This window comes from Fistularia commersonii, chromosome 7 (assembly GCF_037954325.1).
Source record: "Fistularia commersonii isolate RoL2024-O1a breed Wild chromosome 7, RoL_Fcom_v1.0, whole genome shotgun sequence".
In the NCBI taxonomy this organism is placed as follows: Eukaryota; Metazoa; Chordata; class Actinopteri; order Syngnathiformes; family Fistulariidae; genus Fistularia; species Fistularia commersonii.
The window spans coordinates 20,002,139-20,027,742 of record NC_141290.1 but is presented as its reverse complement, the minus strand read 5'-3'; the positions used below and the strand labels follow the sequence as shown (position 1 = coordinate 20,027,742).

At 41.5% G+C, this 25,604-nt stretch overlaps 2 protein-coding genes across 12 annotated transcripts in view; one reads left to right on the top strand and one right to left on the bottom strand.

The window, feature by feature from the left end:
* rnf123 (ring finger protein 123) overlaps positions 1–25,604 on the bottom strand; it is a 107,990-nt gene that overhangs the window by 18,941 nt on the left and 63,445 nt on the right. The window lies entirely within an intron of this gene.
* On the top strand, positions 9,566–23,685 carry amigo3 (adhesion molecule with Ig-like domain 3). Of its 2 annotated transcripts, none has more exons than XM_086150234.1 (2): positions 9,566–12,353; positions 23,148–23,685. In XM_086150234.1, the coding sequence occupies exons 1-2, from the start codon at positions 10,935–10,937 to the stop codon at positions 23,241–23,243; spliced, it is 1,515 nt and encodes a 504-aa protein (XP_086006360.1). In that variant the 5' UTR covers positions 9,566–10,934; the 3' UTR covers positions 23,244–23,685. The 2 variants fall into 2 exon arrangements, with proteins under 2 accessions (XP_086006360.1, XP_086006359.1); XM_086150233.1 differs by having other exon boundaries at positions 23,051–23,685.

Genomic DNA, 25,604 nt, shown 5'->3' with positions numbered 1-25,604 from the left:
ATCACTGACATTCAAGAAGTTGCATGGAAAGCCACAACAATTTACCTAAAAAAAAGAGCAAAATTGACTTATTTATTGGTAGTTTTCTAAGAAGAGGTTACCCACAAAACAATTGAGTCACCTCTCAAACACTGATGTGAATGGTTTTAGAAATCAGCCGACTTGACATAAGAATTCAGAATTCAAAAAAGAAACAACAAAGGCCTAGAAACAAATCTGGTTGGGTAATGGTGGGGGTAAGAGAGAGGTTAGAAATGTCTTTGTAACAGACAGCCTCTGATGTGCCTCTGTTGGCTGAGAATCTTTCCTTCACAGCATTCTTTCCGTCCCTGCATGATTTGCCCTTTGTTTCTATTCACTGGGACCGTCAGCTTAAGTGTTTCAACCTTTTGTTGGCAGATAATTAAAGATAGAGGAAAAATAAACATGTGCTGACTTGGGTCCAGAGACCGGTATACCATGTGACTCCTAACAATAACCTGTCTCTGTTGGTATCGGGAAAATATTGTGTAGCCGAGGAGAGGGGCTCACATGGGAGGATGAAGGAAGGGAGTAGACAACATGATGTAGGGAAGGGTAGAACTAAGCTGTGAGAAGTCACACCACCTGTCATGATAAAGGTCAGGAAGGATTTTGTTGGAAAATGTCACCAGGTTCCAGTGATGAGCGGTGAGCTTCACTGCTGGTAAGGCACGCCTACCATGATGCAGGAGAATTGCATGCCTCTCTAAGTGGCTCTTCACAGCCATTTTATGATCCCTGAGCACAAGAAACTATTAACACACATACAGTTGCTGAGAAAAAAAAAACACTGTACATTGGAAATGTAGTTCATATAGAAAAAGAGAGACAGCAATATAGTCTTAGTGCAGAGCATGCCAGCAATTAGCTGTCATTGTACAATGTACACTGAGGCTCAACCGTCCATGGCCTAACCACACGTCTCTTTCAGTATTTGAACAGTAAATGTGAAAATCCAGTGATTTTGAATAAAAACAATCTAAAACTGAAGTTAAATGAAAAATCCCTTTATAGTGCAAATTACTGATAAATGTAATCATTTAATTCTTTTTTCATTTTACATTTTGTTCTTTCTAAGATTGGCAAGTGAGGCACGGCTTCTCCAGCCTCTCTCACACCAACCACCTTCATATCCTCTCTCACTACGCCCATAAAGCTTCTCTGCTCTTCCTCGAGACCTCCTGCCTGGCAGCTCCAATTCCAGCATCCGTCTACCAATATATTCACAATAGTCCCCTACAATAGTCCCCTCTTCTATCCTTACCACTCTTTCATTTTCCCCATTCAATAGCTTTTCAAAGTACTCTTTCCATCTTCTCATCACTCCTCTCGCATCTGTCAATACATTTCCCCCTCTATCCTTAATCACCCGGACCTGTTGTACATCCTGTCCATCATTATCTCTCTGTTTCGCCAACCTGTATAGATCATTCTCATCCTCCTTACTATCCAACCGAGTGTACAAGTCATCGTAAACCCTTTGTTTTGCCTTTGCTACCTCTATCTTTACCTTACGTTGTATCTCCCTGTACTCCTGTCTGTTCTCTTCAGTCCTCTCAGTATCCCACTACTTCTTTGCTAACCGCTTTCTCTGTATATACTCCTGCAGTTCCTCATTCCACCACCAAGTCTCCTTATCTACTTTCCTTCCAGATGACACACCAAGTACTCTCCTACCTGTCTCTCTGATAACACTAGCTGTTGTCCAATCAGCTGGAAGCTCACCCTGGCAACCCAGACCATTTCTCAAGTCTTCCCTGAAAACCATACACTACTCCTTCTTTTCAGCTTCCACCACTTTGTCCTCTGCTCTGTCTTTTCCTCTTGATCTTCCTTGTCACCAGTCATCCTACAAACCACCATCCTATGCTGTCTGGCTACACTCTCACCTACAACTACTTTGCAGTCACTGATCTCTTTCAGGTTACCTCGTCTACCTGCGTGCTCCTACCTCCGCTCTTCTAAGTTACCCTATGTTCCTGTGTTTTCTGGAAAAAGGTGTTCACTACAGCCATTTCCATCCTTTTTGCAAAATCTACCACCATCTGTCCCTCTGCATTCCTATTCTGTATACCAAATCTGCCCATCACTTCTTCATTCCCTCTATTGCCTTCAACAACATGTCCATTAAAGTCTGACATGTCCATTGAAGTCTGAAATTATATACAATTGAAAGACAACACTCATCAATAATAATGGAATATTTATTCATTCATTATCCACCACTTATCCTTCACCCAGGGTTGTGTATGAAGGCAGCCTCAGTGGGGATTAGTGCAAGAAGTGCGATTTATCCTGTCACTCACAGGTCCATTTATAGAAACATACGACCACTCACTCCCTAATTCACAATTTAGTCCCCAATTAACCTACTGACTGTTTTAAACCAGTAGGAAGAAACCTGTGCACCTGTGCAGAGAACCCACCCACGTACAGAGAGAACATGGACCCCCACAGAAACCCAAGGGACCACAGATTGACAGCCTTTGTGTGAGGTAAAAGCATAACAACGGCACCACCACGGTGCTGTAAAATCCTTCCATCAAAAAATACTTATAAAAACATATAATTTTTTATTACTTTCTACATGAAGTTATGTACTCTAAATGCACCATTTAAAAGCCTTAAAGGGGTGGATGCTTTCCTTTATCTCAATATCATACACCAACACATTAAAGGAACACAAAGGAAATGATAAAACAATGAACATTAAACCATTAAAAGAACAAAAATCTTTAAGGAACGTAATGTGTTCCTTCATTCCTTTAACATGAAGTCAAAACATAGCGCAGCTACACCAGTGAAGGGTTGTAGGACTAATTCAAATAGATTCAGCTTTTGACTGATGAGCAGCGGGATGACAACTGCATACAAACTGTATACACCATACACACACACACACACACACACACACACACACACACACACACACACACACATACACACACACACACACACACACACGTATGTGTATATATATACATATATATATATGAGCAACTTTTCTAATATCTTTGAGCAGACAAAATTGGATTGTGGGATTTACAACAGAAACAATACAAGTGTGAAAACTACCTGGAAAATGGACTAAAATAAAAAGTGAATACAAAATTCACTCAATGGATTTTTTTTTTTAATCAGCAATAAATTCAAGATTCAAGAGTTATTTTTTCATTACACAGAGTGCAATGAAATTTAGAACTTTTAAGTAACACAAAATGAACTTAAAAAAAGGCTAAATGACCAACACACTTTCACATTATGAAATGGAGTAAATAAGACACAGGAATTGAATTTAGTGGAATACTTTGTGATTAAACACTGCTATTCCTTAACAGAATATTTACTTCTTTATAAACATTACCTTTTATATCTCTTAAGCTCTAAGACTACTTTTTCTATTCTTTTTTTAAGCTCAGCATAATTTATTCATGGGGGATCAGGATGGGTCTCTAAGAGGGGGAAGCCCTAATATCTTTCCTCATGGCAGGGTCTTCATGGACATCCCATCTTATGTGGTGACTCCAGAAAGTCAATGTCCATCAACACAACACAATATCAACACACAATTGTGTGTGTCTGTTTGTCTGTCTGACACTAATGTACTGTGACATGAAATCAACATCAAACACACACAGACACACACAGGGACAAGAGAGAGAGAAACACAAAAACACAGAAACACATAAACTCACTCACTCACTCCATGATACTGCCATCAAGGTCAAAGTGACAACAAACTGGTTCCCACTTCCCACCAACATCCTCACTTGTCAGGCATGGAATCAATGTCTCCAGACACCTGTCCAACAGTGACATGCAGTGAGGTTCATGGCTGGTGAGACAATGATGTCATCACCGCATGTCTCTTCCTCATATTTGAACGGCAAATGTGAATTTTTTAAGCGATTTTGAAAAAAAATAACTAAAAATGGTGAAGCTACGTGGAAAATAATTTTATTGTACAAATCACTGAATAAATATAGCCATTTAATTTATTTATTCATTTCGTGATGACAGGTGAGGCCCGGCCTACCATGCCTCTACTGACTGCACGTCACTGCTGTCCAAGCACATACAACCTGGATGGATGGCAGGTTGTTGAAAAAAGTTCAAAAACTGAGATAAGATGTATCTATACACACTATAAATACAAACTTAAACTTGTTCTGTCAAGACTGATCTATACAAAAAGAATACCAGGCTTAAAATTTGAGATTTTATGTCAATAGTACATGAAAATATGCAGGGCAGTACTAAACTTTTAGGCAGAGATGAAAATTAATCATTTGAAGACAACACTGAACTTTAAAATCTCAATAGGGTTAGACGGAGAAGGTTGATTCACTGTGGCGACCCCTGAAGGGAAAAGCCAAAAGGAGAACACCGAACTTTAAAATCACAAGAGAAATAAAGGTTCAAAATGTTGTGTGGTGTTCAAGGCGAACAACTGGACATACCGTATTTCCTGCACTATAAGGCGCACCAGATCATAAAGCGCACCTTCAATCAATGGCCTATTTGGAAAAAAAATCATATATAAGGCGCACCGCATTATAAGGCGCATAGAAGAGAAGCTACAGTAGTGGCTGGGGTTGCGTTATGCATCCACTAAAGGGAATGTCAACAAAACAGTCAGATAAGTCACTCAAACTTTATTAATAGAACACAAACCAACGCTCTGAGAACTCCGTTCACTCCCAAAACATGTTAGTGCATTCACAATTCGGTACCGTACGTACTGGTAGCTCTTATCAGTATTGCGCTGCATGCATTGAAAACAAGGTATTTCCAACTCAATTTGTCACCGTTTGGCACCAAGAAGGACCACCTCTAAATTCACTGATGTTAAGTTCGCATGCTAGCACTGGTGCCTTCATTTGAATAGTGACTGTGATGACACTTCTACTTGCTGCTCTCTGTTCAACAACCCACTGTTCAAGTTTGTCCTCTGACTGTAGCCATCTCGCTTTGTTCCCTCAGAAACTCTGTTTGGTCTTCTTTACTTGGCAAAGGTCATCTTGTTGCTTCCTCCACTTCCGCACCATTGATTCGTTAATGTTGAATTCTCTTGCTGCTACTCTATTCCCATGTTCTGCTGCGTGACTGATAGCCTTCAGTTTAAACTCTGTGTCGTAAGCGTGTCTCTTGAAAGGAGGCATTTTGGGGTCTTTACACACACACACACACACACACACACACACACACTCACGCACACACACTCACGCACGCGCACACACGCACACACACAAATGGAAATGAAAATGCACACTTTGCGCAATCATATATCCCAGCATGCACTGCACACTACTTCTTCTACGGGAGAAAATGGAGTTGTCGGCTGCTTCCCGTAGTTGCGAGACTTCTTGCGGCTCAATATTGATCCATATATAAGGCACACCGGATTATAAGACACACTGTCAGTTTCTGAGAAGATTAAAGGCTTCTAGGTGCGCCTTATAGTGCGGAAAATACAGTAAGTGAGATGCTAGTTTTGGTTAGTAAGCAACTCAAAAACAACACCAAGTTAATGTCCTCAAAATTACTTTTCCACATCATTTCCTCCATGTTGAAACAAATAGATTGGTATGCTTCTTCAACATTATGTTCTTCAGGTTCAGGGCCATTAAATTCTGGATTGTAACTTTCTGCATGTACCTTTGCATTTTCCTGCTGTGACCCTAATGGATCAATTGATGATGCAGAAATCAGAGTCGAACGGCAAACGGACTTTAAAAACTTAAGTCTAGAAATACAATATAAGGAAGAATTATACCATACAATCAGACATTAAATATTTTGTCTCATTTTTATCTTAAATACCAATTAAACATGAATTCCCAAACTCATAAAAATGTTCATGTGCACGCATTCACATATGCCCAGGTGCACACACATGCACGTGCATGGGCACAATCCTATTTCTATATACGATGAATATTTGTACCCCTCCATGAGCTGCCCCTTTACCTTGGTAATCCTAGGAGCTATGTTGTCGGGGTCTTTATGCCCCTAGAAGGGTCACCCAGGGCAAATAGGTCCCAGGTGAGGGACCAGACAAAGTGTGACTCAGAAGACCCACATGAGGAAGACAATCATTGGATCCAGTTTTCCTTTGCCTGGACGTGGGTCACTGGGGCTCCAACTGGAGCCAGGCCAAGGGGCATGGATCAGTGGTGAGTGCCTGGTGGTCGGGCCTTCACCCATGGGGCTTGGCCGGGCACAGTCCCTCTTCCCCTGGGCTCACCACCCACAGAAAGAGCCAAGGGGGTCGGGTGCAGTGTGAGCCAGGCAGTAGCCAAAGCGGGGGACATTGGCGGTCACATCCCCGGCTCTTGGAACATGGAATGTCACCTCTGATGGGGAAGGAGCCCAAGCTGGTGCATGAGGCTGATAGATTTCGAAACTATCGATGCACAGCGTGGGGGCTGGAACCAGGCCTCTCGAGAGAGGCTTGACTCTTTTTTTTATTCTGGAGTTGCCCCTGGTGAGAGGTGCCGGGCAGTTGTGGGCATATTGATTGCCCCTCGCCTCCCGGCCTGCACGTTGGGGTTCAACCCAGTGGACGAGAGGGCAGCCTCCCTCCGCTTGCGGGTGGGGGGACTGGTTCTGACTGTTGTTTATAACTATGTAGGCAACAGCAGTTCTTGAAAGGGCGTGATTGGGAAGAATGCCCCCCCCCGATTTGAACCTAAGTGGTGTTTTGGTATTGAACTTCTGTGCTCATCACGGATTGTCCACAACAAACACCATGTTCAAGCATAAAGGTGTCCTTGTGTGCACTTGGCACCAAGGCACCTTAGGCCACAGTTCTTTGATCGACCTTGTGGTCGTGTGTTCGGACTTGCAGCCGCATGTCCTGGACACTCGGGTGAAGAGAGTGGCGGATCTCTCAACTGATCACCACCAGGTGGTGAGTTGACTCCAGTGGGGGAGGATGCCGGTCAGACCTGGCAGACCCAAACGTAACTTTACTGGGAACGGCTGGCAGAGTCCCTTGTAAGAAGCAGTTTTAACTCCCACCTTCCGCAGAGCTACAACCACGTCCTGAGGGAGGCAGGGAACATTGAGTTCTAATGGGCCATGTTCCGTGCTTCCATTGTCGAGGCAGTAGACTGGAGCTACAGCCGTAAGGCGGTCAGCGCCTGTCAGGGCAGCAGGCCTCGAACCCACTGGTGGACCCAAGCGGTGAGGGATGCCATCAAACTGAAGAAGGAGTCCTATCAGGCCTTTCTGGCCTGTGGGGCTCCGGAGGCAGCTGACAGGTACCGGAAGACCAAGCAGCATATGGCTTCAGTGGTTGCAGAGGCAAAAACTTGGGCATGTGAGGAGTTCAGGGAGACCATGGAGAACAACTTCCAGTGGCATTGAGGGGACTCTGGTCCACCATCCAGCGGCTCAGGAGGGGGAGGTAGTGCTCCGTCAGCACTGTGTACAACTGGACTGGGGCGCTACTGACCTCAACTTGAGACGTTATAGATTAGTGGCTGGAATACTTCCGAGACCTCCTCAACCCCGTTGAACTGCCTTCTGATGAGTAAGCAGAGCCAGAGGACCCATGAGCGGACACACCTATTTCCGAGGCTGAAGTTACTGAGGCAGTCAAAAAGCTCTGGATGAGGTCAGCCCTGGGTTCCTCAAAGCTCTGGATGCTGTGGAGCGGTCCTGGCTGACACGCCTCTGCCACATTTCGTGGATGTTGGGGACAGTGCCAATGGACTGGCAGACCAGGATGGACCAGGACTGAAGGGTGTTTTCCAACGATCACACTCCTCGGCCTCCCTGGTAAGGTCAATTCAGCGGTGCTGGAGAAGAGGGTCCGGCAGGTCATTGAACCTCGGATCCAGGAGGAGCCCCGTTAAAGGGGCTGTTCAGCCCCTGTATAACTGGTGTCGGAACTTGGTCCACATTGCCGGATATAAGTCCGACCCGTTTCCGATGAGAGAGTTGGACTCCACCAGGACTGCCACTATGGACAGAATTTCTAAGTGTCGCCAGGGCGTCGAGGGGATCCAATTTGGTGGCCGCAGGATCAAGACTCTGCTTTTTGCAGATGATGGGGTTCTTACGGTTTCATGAGGCCATGATCTCCAGCTCTCACTGGAGCGCGGTTCACAGCCAAGTGTGAAGCAGCCAGGATGAGGATCAGCACCTCCACATCCGAGATGGTGCTCTACCGGAAAAGGGTGGAACGCCCACTTGGGGTCCTGGCCCAAGTGGGGGTGTTCAATTGTCTTCTTCACTGGTGAGGAAAAACATCAGGAAGGATGGAGCGGGAGATAGACAGGCAGATCGTTGCAGCATCTGCAGTGAAGCCGACTCTATACTACCGGTCTATTGTGGTGAAGAGGGAGCTTTGCCTTCTGGCTCAGCTCTCTATTTACCTATATACGTTGCTACCCTCACCTATGGTCACGAGCTGTGGGTTGTGACTGAAAGAACGAGATTGCAGATATCAGCGGCCGAAATGAGTTTTCTCCGCAGGATGGTTAGACTCTCCCTTAGAGATAGGGTTAGAAGTTCGGTCATCCGGGAGGAGCTCAGGGTAGTCACTGCTACTCAACATAGAGAGGAGTCAGATGAGGTGGCTCAGGCATACGGTCAGGATGCCTCCAGGACGCCTCCCGAGGGAGGTATACCGCACATGTCCATCTGGGAGGAGACCACAGGGAAGACCCAAGACATGCTGGAGAGACTATGTCCCCAGGCTGGCATGGGAAAGCCTTTCTGGTTCCCCCAGAAGAGCTGGACCATGTGGCGGGGGAGAGGGAGGTCTGGGCCTCACTGCTACGGCTGCTGCCCCCGCAAACCAACTCCAGATAAGTGACGGAAGACGGATGGACGGATGGATGGATGAATACTTGTAATCATAACACCCTGACCATTAGGGGATTAGAACTGAGCTACTTTCCATTTCCCAAAATGAAGTGAAAATCTGGGTAATAAAGATTAAATAGCATTGGAGAGGGCTTTATTATTATTTTCAATTTGAATACACTGAGAGATCAAGAACAAACTAGAAAGTGAAAATAATAAAAATGTTAAGTGTTTCTAAAGTTTGATATTTATGAAGGGAAATTTAAAAAAAAAATGTTTTTCCTCACCACCTGACTTGCCGCCTGTACCCCTACAGGGTTAACAACACACATCAAGCTGGTGTTTGCTTTCACCCAGGCATCTGTTACGAAAGGTCACATAAAGGTCAAAGAGGATAATTAATACAACGAGCACATCGGGACAAACATATTGCATGAAATATCAATTCCCTTGATTCAACTTAAAAATCATGCAATACATTTGCAATAGAGATGCAAGAACTTCATTCAGATAATATAATTGTTGCATGCATACTCTTTCGGAAGTGGGTTCATCTCTTGCATCTCCTGATTTAGATGCACTTCCATACTAATATTAAAATTTTGAATAAATCATGCAGAGGAATTTCGCAACTCTTCATATTTGTCACTCTCTAATTAATCCTTGACTTTTGCTGTTTTTTGATAAATTAAAAAATAAAAAAAGACTTTTTGACACTTCAGCAGGTTTTGGAGAGACAAATGTGATTGCAGGAGTGGAGCGATGAATGGAGACGAGAGCATAAGGTAAGTAGAAGGGATAACAGAGGAAACGATAAGGAGTAGAGAGGCTGGGCAAAGAAATTCCCTCTAGGACCCCCCCTAGTGCTCTGCTTGTGGTACAAGCCACTGCTGACAGAGAGCGAGCCAGAAGGGGGCAGAGAGAGTCGCAGTGAGGGAGAGGTTGGGACAGAGGGGATGAAAGCAAAAGGGGGAGGGAGAGAAAGCAAGAGAAAGAGGGAGAGCAAGTGCGAAGGAGAGAGCGAGAAAAATATAGACAAGGAGGCATGAGAGCTTGAAACCGAATTAGAATAAATGTGACTCGGAGGGGAGACCACAGCACGAGGGTCTATAATGTGCAGGGGCTGCTGAGGGGGAAGATAGGGGGAGTGGGGGGTAGAACAATTAAAACCCTGTAGAGGAGAAGAGGAAGAGGAGAAGGAGAGTTGGAGATCAAAACAAAAACAACAACAAAACCTGTCGGACTCTGTAGCTGCTGTGATGCACAGCTGAGAGCACAGGGGTGTCGCCTCGAAGCCATCGGCAGCAGTGACGTGAGGGGGTGGGGGCTCGAAACGCTCATCAGTCAAAGTGCTGCTCACCACTCGTGCCTGAAGTGAAGTGAACAAGATGCTGACGCTGGAAATCTGATCGGAGAAGCAGTGGGCGGCCGACAGCCAGGGGCTGTGATTCACAAAACATACACAACGAAAAAAAGAAAAAGAAAAAAAAACACGGAGACAGACGAACAGCGATGGGAGAGAAAAACCCAAACTTGAAGGATGAGATGAAACAAAAATCCATCTTGGGACCTGGCTGTCTAAAACACTCACTTTTTGGGTTTTGTGTGTGTGCTTCTAGAAAGAGGACTGCTGGTTTTGCTGCCACAACCTAACAGGACAGTTTGGATTTCACAAGACAACGGTATGAGCTTCTTTCTTTTATCCTAAATCCTTATTTTTCTTCCTCCTCCTTTTTTCGCTGACAGAAAATAGGAAGGAATGTGTTTGTTCAAATAAGGCAGATGACCGTGCTTGACAAAAACAACCCGGCATAAAGACAAGGAGAGCTGGAAGGAAGCCAGATGTGTGAAAGGACGCCAGGGAGCATATTTTAGTGAAGCGTTTAAACCCATCGCTTTAAACTGAGCGGAGTAAATAAGACATCCATACTGGACATGGTTTAAATGTTCTCGGGGGCAGGAAGGAAGAAGATGAGGAAAGGTGAGGAAAATTGAATCGTGCACACTGCGAGGGGACTACGTAGCACAGTCTACGAAGCAATTCACTGCTTAGAGGATGTGAAAAGTACACTCTAAGAAGAATTGGCTGTTCAGAAATGAGAAGCATCATGACGAGTGGACATCCTCTTCAAGTTGGGGGGATCCTGGCAGTGTTCTGGTCCATCCTGGTGCTATTGGTGGGTCTCCAGCTCCAGGGGCTCACACAGCTTGGGGACAGCGCATGTCTGCCAGGACATGGTTGGTCACAGGGGGGTGAATGCATCTACACCTCAGACATCCTCAGCTGCACTGCCCGTGGGCTGCAGCAGGTTCCTGCCCAGATGCCTGTCTCTACTGTCACGCTGGACCTAAGTCACAATGGGATCACCCAGCTTAAGGAGAGTGGGTTCAGAGGGCTCTACCGACTTGAGACGCTCCGACTTGCTCACAACAAGGTGGCAACCATTCACCACGGGGCGTTTCGAAACACCTCTGGGAATTTGCTTCGACACCTGGACCTGTCATCCAATCAGCTGCGAGTCCTGGAACATCACTACTTCCAAGACATGGTGGGATTGGAGGAGCTGCTGTTATTCAATAACCAGATTATGCACGTGGAGAGCAGAGCACTGGCCGGGTTGGTGAGCCTGCGCCGAGCATACCTGAGCCACAACAGACTCACCGATTTTCCCTTCTTCTCCATTCAGGAGCTCAGTCACCCTCTGCTGGCTATGCTGGACCTGTCGTCCAACCAACTGCTCCGACTGCCCCTACAGGACATAGCACATCTCCCTGCTCAGGTCCAGCAAGGCCTGTACATGCACAACAACTCCCTGCAGTGCGAGTGCTCAATGTACCGACTATTCCGACACTGGGAACAGAAAAATTTCACTTCCGTACGAGACTTTCGGCAGGACTACACCTGCCTCATCTACGGTGTCCAAAGAGCAGCTGTGCGGTTCTTACAGCATGACCGCTTCTTCCACAAATGCAACTCAAGTGCTGTGCTCTTGCTGCTTGTGGACCAGGAAAGCAGCGTGGCAGTTAGCGTGGGGATGCCCCTGATGCTGCACTGTATCACGACACTCACCGGGCATCATATCACCTTCCTCTGGGTGTCGCCTACTCAAGAGTTTGTTTCACCACCAGGCAACAACGGAACAATAAAGATGTACGCTAATGGTAGTTTGGAGATTGTAGCAGCACGTGCTGAGGACTCCGGGATCTACTGGTGCATGGCGCTAGACCAGAAGCAGCACCGTAATGAGACACAGGAGGTGAATGTGACAGTAGTGCAAATTCATGAAGGCGAGTCTCATGAGTCTTTCAACACTGGGTTCACCACCCTGCTGGGCTGCGTGGTGAGTCTGTTGCTGGTGCTCATGTACCTTTACTTGACACCCTGTCGCTGCCCTCCCCGGCTAATGGGCACCACGACTGCCCAAAGCCAGGAGAATGAGGCCGGGGTGGGGAGCGCCCAGTCCTCCATCCTCACCCCAACACCGCCAGCCACCACGGAGGGCCCGGGTCGCAAGGTCAGTACCAACAAGCATGTAGTCTTTCTGGAGCCAATCAAAGAACATCAGAATGGCAAACTGAGGGTGGGGTCAGGGGCTGGGGCAGGACCTGAACACCTGAGGCCCGGGTTATTTCTAGAGCATCCGAAGGTCCACAGCCAGAGGGCAGTTGAGACAGACTCTTTCATGTCGGTATTCTCAGATACTCCCATCATGTTACCGTAGCAATTTGAGGAACAGCAAGACTGTGGTTCACAATAATCTCCTCTCACTTACCGACCATCCCCACCAAAACCCTGCACCCCACTCCCACCCCCACCCCTGCACAAAAACCTGAGCAACATAGTCCTCAAACACCAGACTTTTCTCTGCACAGCTTTTCAGCAGCCTGGAAAACAAATCAAATGCAACTCTGACAGACGCTATTGTTTGCCAAGTTGTAACCTTTGACCCTACAGACAAGACCCAGTGCACTGTGATGGGGTGAGGGAAACCGCAGTCCCTAAGAGCCACAACAGGGCAAAATTTGCCCTAAGGTCAAAGGCTTCACAGAAAACTCAAAGGAAAAGAGAATGAAACCACTGAAAATTTCCAGAGTAAAACAAGAAAAGTGTAATTTTATTTCTATTAATGTAAATGTGACCAGAATGACATATGTATGACAGTGGATCCAATTTAACTGAAAGAATTTTGAATCATAATACAGGAGGTAATTTTATTTTTATGTTTTACATGAAAAAAAACTCTTCTCTCCACAACTTGGACGCATTTGATTTTGTATTTTTGTAAACTGTCATGCAATGTCCATAGCAAACTAACATTTTCTTTTCTTTTTTTCTAATTGATAACCAGTCATTTTGTCACAATGTCAATTGCCCATAAATGAATAAAAAAATAGGTAACTCCAACTGCAACAATAATTATTACAAATTATAACAAAAGTATTACAATTTGTAAAACCCAGAAGATTCAATTGAATGAAATATCAAACCACACTCCATCTTAATTTAATTTTAAAGACATATTTATCAATCCTTTCCTTCTATTTTTTTGGTTTGTTTCTTGCATATTCCCTGGTTATCTTGTTTCCAATGTTTAGATTTTTTTTCTCCAATTTTTAAGGATCTTTCTAGTGTACTGTTAAGTACTTAATTCAAAAGAAATGCTTCCTATTTTTAAGTTCCAGGTTTGATATTTAAGATTATTTTTGTCTATTCAACATTATCTATCTATGATTTAATATTTTCTTCCTCATTTGGGGGGTAATTTCTTGATTTTAAATGATTTGATGGTAATTTTCAGGTAATTTCTCATCTATGATTTCTAATGTCTTTCAGACTTTCAGGTTTGTTTTTTTCTTTAATTACTTTCTTCCAAATGTCTCTTATCTTTGCATGTTCCTTTCTCCGCATTTCATATCATTTTTATTTGATAATTGCCATCTTTAATATCCCTAAAAGAAGAAAATATCTTCTAACCACTGTTTAACCAAGAGCATTTTGATAAATAATTTGCTATGTTGGTATGTATTTCTCACTATGTCCACAAGAAGGGCTCAGTCAGCCCTGTAGCCCAGTCCAAACTAAACCTGTGGGCTGGGACGGCGTAAGAATTTTTCAGAAACTAATCAGACCAAAGATTACAAGTAAGGGTTGAGTTGAAGCAAGCAGCAGGGAACCAGTGTCAATACATGAAGGAGGTGGAGGGCGAGTTTCACAATGAAGGCACAGACATCAAACTACAGCACATACCTTTAATAAACCTTCGCTGCAGATGCCTTTGTGTCTCAGGCAGACTTTTGCCAGAAAAATAAACCTTTTTCTGGAGCTGTTCTTTATTTTCCATGGCCTATGGTTAGAGTCTGCACTGCATCAAGTCCTCTTAGACTAGACCAGCTTGTGGCAAAGTACCCCATTTAGGTAGGGCTTTTATCATGAAAATCTGCATCAGAATCTACCTTAACTTTTCTGTCAGTATCGGGGTTAAGTGGAAGGAAAAGACTGGTTTGTTTTTTGTTCTCAGCAGCAGATGATGGACTGACAACAATCAGGGAAGCCGTGTTGGTTTGTGTTTGTGTCACTGCATCTTCCCTGCACTACCTCTCCATTCTTTGTCCTTTGTGTCAATAAACTGTCCCAACTGTCCGTAACCATGTCTGCCTCTTTATTAACTGGTTATTAACCACACAACTGCACTTTATGCACGATGTGTGTGACTTTGTTTGTGTGAGTGTGTGTGTGTTTGCACATGCGTCATAAAGTGTCTTGATGAGCTAGTCAACAGATCACCACTTTAAGGGTGTAAAGGGTTTTACATTCACAATGACTGATGTTGATCATCAGGTTTTGGGGATTACACTGGGTGACGCTTCTGAGCAAGATGATGTTGTTTTGAGAAAATAAATGTATATTTTTTTGGCCATTAACATATGTGAATTGTTCTATTTTTAATACATTTTTCTGGAAAAGGCTAAAATATAAAAAATATGTATAGATATTAAAAAAAAATTGTAAAAGTTTGGAAACAATTGAGCTAATTTCCCCTAAAAAATGTTAATTAGCATGTCAACCCAAGTCCGATATTACTAAAAAAGGGAGAGGCAACAAATAATAAGAGCATCAGCAAGAAAATGACAAAAATTACTAAGAGAAAATGCTAAAAATTGTGTATAATCTTTGATTAAGAAATTGTTTTTTTTTAGTTGGTAATAAATTAATAGTTGTGATTATACATTCAAAGCGTAGAGAAGATGAGACACTACGTTGAACAAGGAGGTACAGGAAGCAGTATAGCTAAAGGCTGAAAACAGACACAGACATGATGAGGTCAGAATCTGAAGTTAAAGTCAGATGAACTTTCAGTCGGTAAGAAAAGACAAACACAAGATGCCAGGCCTCACACATGCTGCCAATCTTTACCCTCCTCCTCCTCCTCAAAGAGCTGCTCCAAGAGAATAAACCTGATCTGAACTCAAAACCACAGTTACAAAACACCACAAATGTCGGACTTCACTGGTCAGTTATGGCTACCAGTCATTATTTTTGATCAATTTGTCTAAAATCAAACTTCGTTTTTTTTTTGGTGGTTTTTCTGACTTTTTTAGGTGACACCAGACAAGATTTTGAGGTTACTTATTTTTTCTGTTGGGTCACTTTCATACTTTATTTCCATAGTTTATTTCCTGATCATTTCAAGGCAATTTTCCAGACATCTCCAGTTATTTTGTTGCTTATTAAGAGGCATTTTCTCAATAGAATAATCATGGTAATTGAAGTTGTAGCATCTTCATGATTTCTAATTCATTTCATTATTTGGGGGTTTGGGATTATGTTTAAAGTAAATTAAGAAGAAAAAAAAAAACTACAGTCTTTTGCCAATTCGTAAACCTGGTCTTTTCTGTTTTGAAATAAAAAAATTGAAGATAGTTTTTATCAAATCTGATCAACTGTGTCTTTTGTGTTCAGTCTCTTTTAAAAGTCAGAATGCTGTCACCTGACAACATTATCTATGATGGCATAGTCTAAGATGCCCCTTTTGTCCTTTAATTATCCTTTATTTATCCTCTAAGTGTCAGCCATCTCTATTTTAAATGTGATGTATCTCTCATTGATCTGCCTTTTATCGACCTTTTATCCTTGCTCCATTGGTCTTTTATATCTCCATCACCTCTATTTCCTATCTCGTTTTTCCATCCCTCATCTCCCTTCACATCTCCATTACTTCTCCCTGATCCCAATTAATCTTTCCTTTATCCATCTTAAATATCTTCTTCCCGAAATCTAATTTAATCATCTTTTGTATCTCTGTCTTCCATTCTGTATCTCAACCACTTCCCCATTACGTCAATGTTTATATCTCAGTCACATCTACTTTTTATGCCCCAGCTTTTTATCTCTCCTTTCACATCTCTACTATTTCTTTTTCATATCTCCATCACCTCCCTCAATCACACCTTCATATCTCCAATATCATTCCTTAATATCTCCATCTTCTATCCTTTGTGGCCATGATGCAAAGGTCCCCCAGACTTTATTGAAGTGAGGGACAAAGCAGCAAATCAGATTATAGAAAAATGTCAGCATATTTAATCTAATCAAATGCTCTGCTTCATTTAATTAACAGTTGCTTCTCAAATTATCAGGCAATTTAATTCAAACTACACTAAAATTTTCAAAATTAAGAAAAAAACAAAACAAATAGATTTGCTGGAATCTTCTACAGGAATCAGGCACTTGTGAAAGGACATTGTATTCAGCCCAAACAAAGTATTACTATGACATGTATGGTCTGGGAACCTGATAGAGAGGTTCAAGCCAACATTTATGGATTTGTGGAGTTTCTGATTCTGGTTTAACACTGACCGGGTGATGGTGAGGGAATTCCAATTGATCACTCTGAAAACATTTGCTTATGTTTAGCTCCTTCTGCACATGACTCACATTAAGCCTTCAGACAGAAAAAGGGGGATTTTTATCCTCATGTCTGCATCTCAGTGGCTCATGTCGATGGCGGAATCTCTCCGCTCCAACGAACAGTCTTTGATAAAACAAAGAAACCATCAGAATTTCAAATGACAGCCACATCTACACAGCATCACATTACCACATCAGCAGCTTTTCGGTAAATGCCAGTGTTTCGACTTCTTTAAAGCGCAGGACTATCAGGTGGTGTGGTTAAGATCAGGGGAGCGCAGAGGTTTATCTGCTGTCATGGACAGAGCAGTGCCTGAAGGGTTAAGGCCAGGAAAGCACTTCAGCAAAATGGAGAACATTAAGTATAAATGAGGTCTTTCCTCACATTCGTACTCCATTCTGAAACACACATACACTCGCCTTCTACTTGTAAAATAACAGTCACTGTACAGCTGTTCGACTTTCAACCCCTTTCAATGTTTTGTGAGACTCAGATCTGATACAAGGTTACGAGGAACCACAAATCTCTTTGAAAAAAGCTCAGCCATTCAAGAGAATAAGACGGGCTGAATCCAGGGAAATGCTGTAATCATCAATTACTTCCCTGATTTATTCATCTCCTAATCTGCGGTGGACCAAGTGAGGAATTTTTGTTTATTACTAAACTAAAAATTTGGACACATTTGAAAGCTGCAGCTCAAAACACAAGAAGATTTGAATTTCAATTACGTAAACCTTACTTAGGTTGCAGAAATTCATGACATGAAACTTCTTTTTAACAGGTGATATTGCTGGTTCATTCATTAAAAAAATACTACAGGTAATACAGATGTTTAAATTAAGTGATTACTGTTTATAAACAGAAAATTTCACACATTTGGACATTATTGGGTCACCTCATGCTAACATTTTGCAGTTGGAGGCTTTAGTATTCATACTCTCATCACAGAAAGCCTGATTTTTAGTTCGTAAACACAGACATGTCTGTATTGTCAGGAATGTAATATATTGTATTTGGTCTTGTTCACATATTGGCCGTAGGAGACTGTTCTGATTGATCTGGCTGCAGGATCACCGTGGTTTTCAAGCACATTAATGCCCACTTTGAGGTTTTCTCTTAACCACTCCCCCAACTGAAACCTGCTAGAAATTCTCAATTTGTCTATGTCCCATTGTCAGACTCCAACTGTTTTTTAGCATGTGTTCAAAGCTGCAGTCTGGCACAGTAATAAGTCACAAAAACAAGGTTATGATTTAGACTTGCATTGGAATTTTTTGGGGGGTGGGAACTGCGTTCATGCATACTCTAGATTTATTATAGATATGTTGTAAAGTTATTAGCTACACATGCTACTTGTGAAGGTTTTTGTGTGTATGGGAGCACACATGGCAACAGAAATGGCAGAGGCTGAGCAGATGGAGTATTTATAACCAGTCGAAAAGGCTGCCGTGTGTCGTGACTCCTCAGTTGTCTGTGTGAGTGAAAGGCAACTACTCCTCTAAAGCTTCTTGTGTGATTCTAACACAATAGCATGAGGAAGGGACTTTACTGTAGGATCTATGTACTGCATATGTTTGTTAGTTTGTTAAAAAAAAAAAAAAATAGCCAAAAGATGAAGCCAGTAGTCTGGATCATGCTGGTGAAGTTTGTTACACAATCAGCCTTGACACACGTTGTGTGACAGATGGTTTACATTCATCTCATGGTTCGGATCTGAATCACTTGGTGATTTTAAAATGCATCAGGAAGCCAGATTTGATGGTTCTCCCTTTTCATTGGTTTGATGTTAAGTAAAAGTAGTAGAAGACAGTTCTGGGAAGGGTAAAATCAACTCTACTTACCGTAAATGTTGATTTTTTAACCAATTATAGAATATTATATAATAATATCAAAGTATTTTCACTGAGGTGAATACCTCCAATGTGAGATTAACATCAAAGCTAATTATATTTTACATTCAGATTTGCTTAAGGTGAACAGACAATTACAACTCAAGTGACACTCCAAGTATCTCTTTGCTCTGTAAGCACGCCAGTGATGTACGGATTATAGCATATGTACTTAGCCATATAGAAACTAAATATTATAAGTGGAAGATCAACAGAATACAGTTCGTATAAAGCAAAAACAACAACAACAACAACAAAAGTCAGTTAGTGTCATGTTATTACTTTTAAAGCTAACTGTAATGTTGACTTACGGTGAAGGACTTTCACTTAATTAAAACAAAAGAGTTTCCAAATTTCAAGCCACTGACAAAAAAGTAAATAGATTAAAGCAGGAATAAATTGAATTTCTAAATTCAACCTACAGTAAATTCGAGAGAATAATCATCAAATCAACCTTATTTTTGTGAGATTTTATATTTATATATAGAAGAAGGAATATTTTGAATTTCATCATGAATATTTATTAATGTTTATTGAGGGGAAAAATAAATATAAATATCCTGTAAATTTACAATCAATCCATAATTTTAAAGCTTTTTTGAAGACTTATAATGACTTCAAGCTGGTGCAGTGAGGTTCAATGATGGCACACCCAGCCTCCATTAACAAGGAACCTTGTCTCCTCTTCTGCTCACTAAAAAGCATCATATTCATTATTAATGAAACTACAGAGTAAATAAAAGCATCTTCTCCCAACAGTCACAGAAAATTCTTTTCCCGCACTTAAAACAAAGTACAGATATTTTTAGTCAAGTTATTGCCAGTTATATCATGACATTTGGGTGCTAACTGCCTGATTCATGCTCAAAACCACTGTCTGCGCATCTTATTCCATCCTCACATTTCCAGATTTTAGTTTCCCATTGACAGTGTTGCTAGCTCAACCCAGGATCATTCCATAACATTTCCAGACACGATCAATGTCAAGTGAGAGCATTAACACTACAGAATAATAGAAAAGAACGGTAAGTATAAAACCTCCCAATACTTGATCCTTTTTACACAGTATTGAGAACCCAAAGAAAAAAATAGATTCAGCCTTTACCACCCTCCAAAACTGCTTACCATACCATGTCATTTCAGCTGAAAGTTTACAACATGCCCACAAACTTGTAGCATTGCTCTCAGTAACTAGATTGTTAACTCAGAAACCGTTGATAATCAAATGCTAGCAATAGATACACAGAGCAGAGAGTACATGTAGGATGGGGTTTTCTCACAGCTGGCTTTGACCTAAGAGGAAGACAGACCCTGAGTCTAGTCTCTAGTTTAACTGATAGCTGAAGTTAAGTGGATTTTATGAAAATGCTGTGCACATAGTTTTCTTCTCAATTAAATGTAAATATAAGCTCCTTTCACTCTATAAGAAATTTTGCAGTTCCTCAAACCTTGAAACAACACAATATTTTCATGCATTCAGACAGCACAGAGTGTAGCACGTTAGACATTTTATGGCACATGTTAGATGTTTTGGAGAGAAGGTCAGAGAAGCCAGACTGAGATGGTTCGGTCATGTACAGAGGAGGGATAGTGAATATATTTGTAGAAGGATGCTGTATTGAAGCTCCCAGGTGGGAGGTCTAGAGGAAGACCGAAGAGAAGATTTATGGATGTAGTGAGAGAGGAAGTTGGTGTGAGAGAGGAGGATATCGAGAATAAGGTTAGGTGAAGAGGGTTGATTTGCTGTGGTGACCCCTGAAGGGAAAAGCCAAAAGGAGAAGAAGAAGAAGACAGCACAGACTATGGAGCACCATTTTTAAAAACTATTATGGTCACTGATTGGCTGTTTTCTTGTGAATTGAGACAAAAATTGACAGAAAAAGTGAAAAATGACCTGCTACACCAGAGAGAATTTCCAGGGCTTGCAGAGGAACATAAAATTTTTTACCAAAATTGTCTTTCAGTTAGCGTACAGTGCAGATTTAACACCACAAAGCAGTGCAGGGAGAAAAAAAGAAAAAAGAAAGCACAAAGAAAAAAAATTAAACCCATTTGATAGCCCTAGCAACTTCACTCTCCATGTTGTCTTCTCCTTTGCAGTGGTTTGTCTTCAGTGTGGTGCCTTAGGTACATGTCTAAAGGGGAATAAAGGTTCACCTGGAGGGGAGGAGTTCCTTGAACATTTACAATTTGAACTGGAGTGTCTGAAAGCGGCTAATGTTTATACCTTCATCTTAATAAATATTTTAAAGGTTTTCATTAATAATAATAATTATTATTATTATTACGGTATAGCTAATTTGTATAATATTACTGTATAATAATAATAATAATAATAACAAAAGTTACAATAATAACACAAATTGTATATTCACCTATATTATAACATACAACAACAATAATAATAATAGTAATAATAATTTATTATTATTATTATTATTATTATTATATTGTTGTTGTTGTTCTTATTTTATTTCTATTTGTTCTATTTTTTTCTATTGTTTATGTAAAAGGGACACTGCAACATATCAATTTCTTGCAAGGATTCATAAATCATTTTGATTCCCATTTGGTTCATGCAGAACCCAATAACATTTCAACAAAATAAACAACATAAAACATTTATTTGATGGGTTCATTTTATCATTTTTATTAATAAGAGAATAAACATGGGACCGTCATGTCCCCCTGGTGACTCAGGCAGCTTTATGATCACTGTTACCAGCTATTGACCAGTGAACCAAAACAAAATACCTTCTAATAAGAGGAAAGAGGAATAGAGTGGTAAATTTCATTAGTATTTCATAGATTTTTTCATTTTGAATCACTGACAAAAGCTATGTTTAATTAGCTGGAAGGTCCTTGTTATAATCTAACGCACTGACAAACCTTCACCTGTTTTCCAAAGCGTCAGTACTGCAGGTTCAACACCTCATTATCGCCAACATCAACAACACAAGCATTTGTCTCTCCATTTAACTCTTCAGAAAAGGTTGATTATTAATAGAAGTTTACAGCCTTGGTGTGAATGATTAAAGTGTGTGCATGTGTGTGTTCACAGTTCATTCAGACATCTTCTAAAAGAAAATGTGCTGCAAACACCATCATTTGTTCGCAATAATAAAAAAGAATGATGGTGTTTTCTGCTAATAAAAGAATTAAACCTATCAACAAACATCTATCAATGATAATGAATGCATACGTGATCATTTGGGATATTAGCTTGGCATCAGGCTCCAACTGTGCACTCCCCACTCGATCAAGTCACAGCTGCGGTCAAGCCAAACCATCACTGGCATCCAATTTCCTCCTCATGCAAATTATGACTATTACTAAGTCCTGCACTAGTAGTCTGTCTCTGTGCTACTTTTAATCAAAATAAATAATCTTTGCTTTGGCAACAGCATCTAATCGAACTACAAGCCACCATCGTCAGCACCCTATGATGTGACTCCAGCTTTTTTTTTTTGGGGGGGGGGGGGGGGTGACCTGATGTGAAGAGATTTACCAGAAAAGACCATTATGCCTCAATTACATTCATAGTTGATAAAGAGGTTATCCAAGTCAATTTTTAAGTACTTTTGGCTTTTTCTACTTTACATTTTATGGAGATTTTTGTGTTTTATTTCTGATTATTTGTAGTTGATAATTTATGCATTGTTTTTGCTGACCTGAGGTAAATTCTTTTTGATTTTTAGAATATTTGTAAGACTCCTTGTTGTCTTTTTTCAGAGAGGAGGTCTGCTTAATTTGTGACATTTTTGGTTAAGGCCGTTTTTCAGTATTGTTTGCTTTCTTTTTCAAGCTCATTTCTCTAATATCTCTCTATTTTTCTGAGACCGATTTCCTGCCACCTTGATATCCTGAAACCAGACCCAATCAGTGAATAGAACAAACCATTGTTTGTTAATTGGGAAAAAATTGTAGAAAACAGGGTTCAACTTTGGACCCAGCAGCAATCAATCAAACATCAGAACAGCACTTCAGCTGTCAATCAAACATAAATGTGCTCATCTGAAAACGAGCCATTTAATTTACTTCCTGACCAGTCAGTTAATCAGACACACCCTCAACCTGTCAATCAAACGCAGACACGCACTTAAGCTACCGAAACAAGAGAATCACTCCGTGAGCTGTCAAACAAACACAGACACATCCATCCCGGTTTTGTCCATCAAAAACTGCCAAAGCCATCCACTTTGATTAATAAATGATAAAAAGCTTGATAATTTAAGTTAATCAAAACGACATCACTGTTCACATTTCCTCCCCCTTCTTCTCCTCCCTGCCATTTCTACTTTTCATGTTTAATGTCTATCTGAAATCCTACCACCATCATGTGACCTCTGTAGCTGTCCTTCTAACCTGCACTCTCTCCTTCCTCACTTCTCCTCCCATCCCTCCACTGAACAGCCTCCATCTCATACTTCTTCCTCTAACATCTTTTCCTCTTGGCCTTTCCTGTCGACCACCCTCTCCATGTCTCCCCCTCCTATCTTCTCTCACTCAGAACTCTCTCTTCATCCTGAGGGCCGGTGTTGCTGCTCTTCGGTTTCCACGGCAACAGAGGGCCACCAGGAAAACCTGCTCCGCCACACTGACATGACAATCAGCCATCTCTCATTTTAAATCAACCAGCTTTATTGATCAGGATGGAACGTGATCGACAACAATGAGCAGGATCAGCAAATTCAAGCTCAAGAGTTCCTGGAACAAATTAATTACTTCCTGCTATGGACCCATGTGACCACTGTTTATCTACCATATCTTATCACACCCTCAGTCATCATGGCTATCGATTGTTTGAGTCACGTCCTTGATGAAGAGGGAAATCCTAAAGAGACTGTATCAAATGAGAAGCTTTAACTTTTGTTTTTACCAAACAGTAAATTCTGAATGGCTGGGTGTCTGATTATTTCTCACATTCATGCAAAGAAGATCCAGTAAATTCACCTTGCACAACAGTTACTCATTTAAACTATAAAAATTACCATTCATTCATGTCCTGTCATCCAAAAAGGTATTAAAATCCAATTTGGATTCACAATCCCAAGCACTGCAGGAGAGTGACGTCAGAAGTCAATCTTTTTTGCAGCTTGTTTGGGCACTATTGCACGGAACACAATCAGCTATTTACCTGCTAGCTGATCGCTGATACTTGTTCTCTTCCAGACAATTTGTGAATTGGATGCCCATGACAGACCTGAGCAGACTATAGAGAACTTGGCTGAATACTCTGCCCTGACAGACATCATTATCAACGATATTGCCTGAGCTAGCCTCTTCTCAGTCCTTCAACTACTCGATGCAGTGGTGCCTGAAAAGGGCACCACTGCATCGAGTATGCCTGATCATCAACATCCCTTTCGATGTGACATACCGTGATAACAGTGTCTGTTAAGGCAGAGTATTCAGCCAAGCTCTCTATAATCTGCTCAAGTCGGTCACGGTATCCAATTCTGAAATGGTCAACAATTATTTCTGGTTACGTAATTGTAAGATTTGCGTGATACCATTGACAACGGCGTTGCCCTAGCTAACCTCTTCTCAGCACCAAACAGCTTTGGTCTGTCCTTTATTTTGAGGCTATAAAACAAATAGAGATGCTGACTTGGCCGGCCGCCCCTTCCAGGCACCAGCACATCCAGTTGTTGAAGGACTGAGAAGACGCTTGTTCGGGAAACATTGTTGATAACGATGTCGGTCATGGCAGAGAATTCAGCCAAGTTCTCTATAATCTACTCCGGTCTGTCATGGGCATCCAATTCAGAAGCTGTCCGGAATTCAGTCTGGTAATTGTATGTGTGTGACAACATTAGGGAGTGCCATGCTGGCAAGTATCAACGATCCTGTATTATCGTGGCCAAACAAGCCGCGAAAAAGATCGGCCCATGATGTCGCTCCTGCACCACTTGTGATTATTAATCCAAATTGAATTTTGATTGCATTTTTTTGTGCAGTGGGACATGAAAATGAAAATGCAGTTTGGATTAAGTGATGAAAAAGAATTTTAAAAAATTCCAGACACTGCTCCCACATGCAGCAATGTTTCATTATATCCCACTAAAGGCATAAATGTAGCTGGTGTTAAAACGGTTGTCAAAAGCATCAAAGGTTATGTTGGTACTTTATCTGACACCCTAGTCTACGATGTAGCATGACCCGTGACTCTAGAAGAACAAAAGTACACATACGCGAGCACTGTTGGGAATATACGAAGAAACTGATTGAATTCTTTAGGCCTGGTGCCTACCAGTGTCCAACAATGACAAGCCCAAGTAGAAAAGTTCACCATTCCTGTCAGCTTCCAGGTGTGAACTGCCTGGAAGAATAAACACCGCTGGATAAATCTACCAAACATTTCCCAAGTCAGAGTCAAACTATAGCCTAGCCATCCAATCACATCACTGCAGAATGTTAGGCCTCATCAGACCTGGACTGTCACATAGACGGAAATCACTGCCCCACAATGATTTTAAACACACACACACACACACACACACACACACACACACACACACACACACACACACACACACACACACAGGATGAGAAATTAGGTGAAAAGGGAGACAGAGTGGGGGGACATTGTCCAAATGCTAACCAAATGTGAATAAAGGCTGAAATTTTGAAAAGGAAGCTGGTGCTTTTACCACACAGAAATACTTCCACGTGAATACACACCAAAGCATTTATCTACCATTGACATCATGTCAACATAATGAGTTTGTAGTTGTATTTCATCTGGGAAATGCAATCACAATCTGGATGTGAGTCAAGAGCAGAACAGTAATTATTTAGCTATTGTTGATTTATTTCCAAAAAAAAAATGGGAGCAATAAAAACAAATAATCATAGCACTTGATCAATCAGATCAGTAATAATGAAGTTTAAAAAAAAAAAAGTTGTTTCGAACAATCAGTATTTGTTTACTATCTTCACGCCTTATTTTTTAACATTATTTCTA

What these genes read in the sequence shown, in the direction of transcription:
- amigo3 (XM_086150233.1), top strand. Translation starts at nt 10,935, where the DNA reads ATGAGAAGCATCATGACGAGTGGACATCCTCTTCAAGTTGGGGGGATC. An exon ending in CGGAGGGCCCGGGTCGCAAG is followed by an intron (nt 12,354 to 23,050) that starts GTCAGTACCAAC and finishes TCCACTGAACAG; the next exon opens with CCTCCATCTCATACTTCTTC.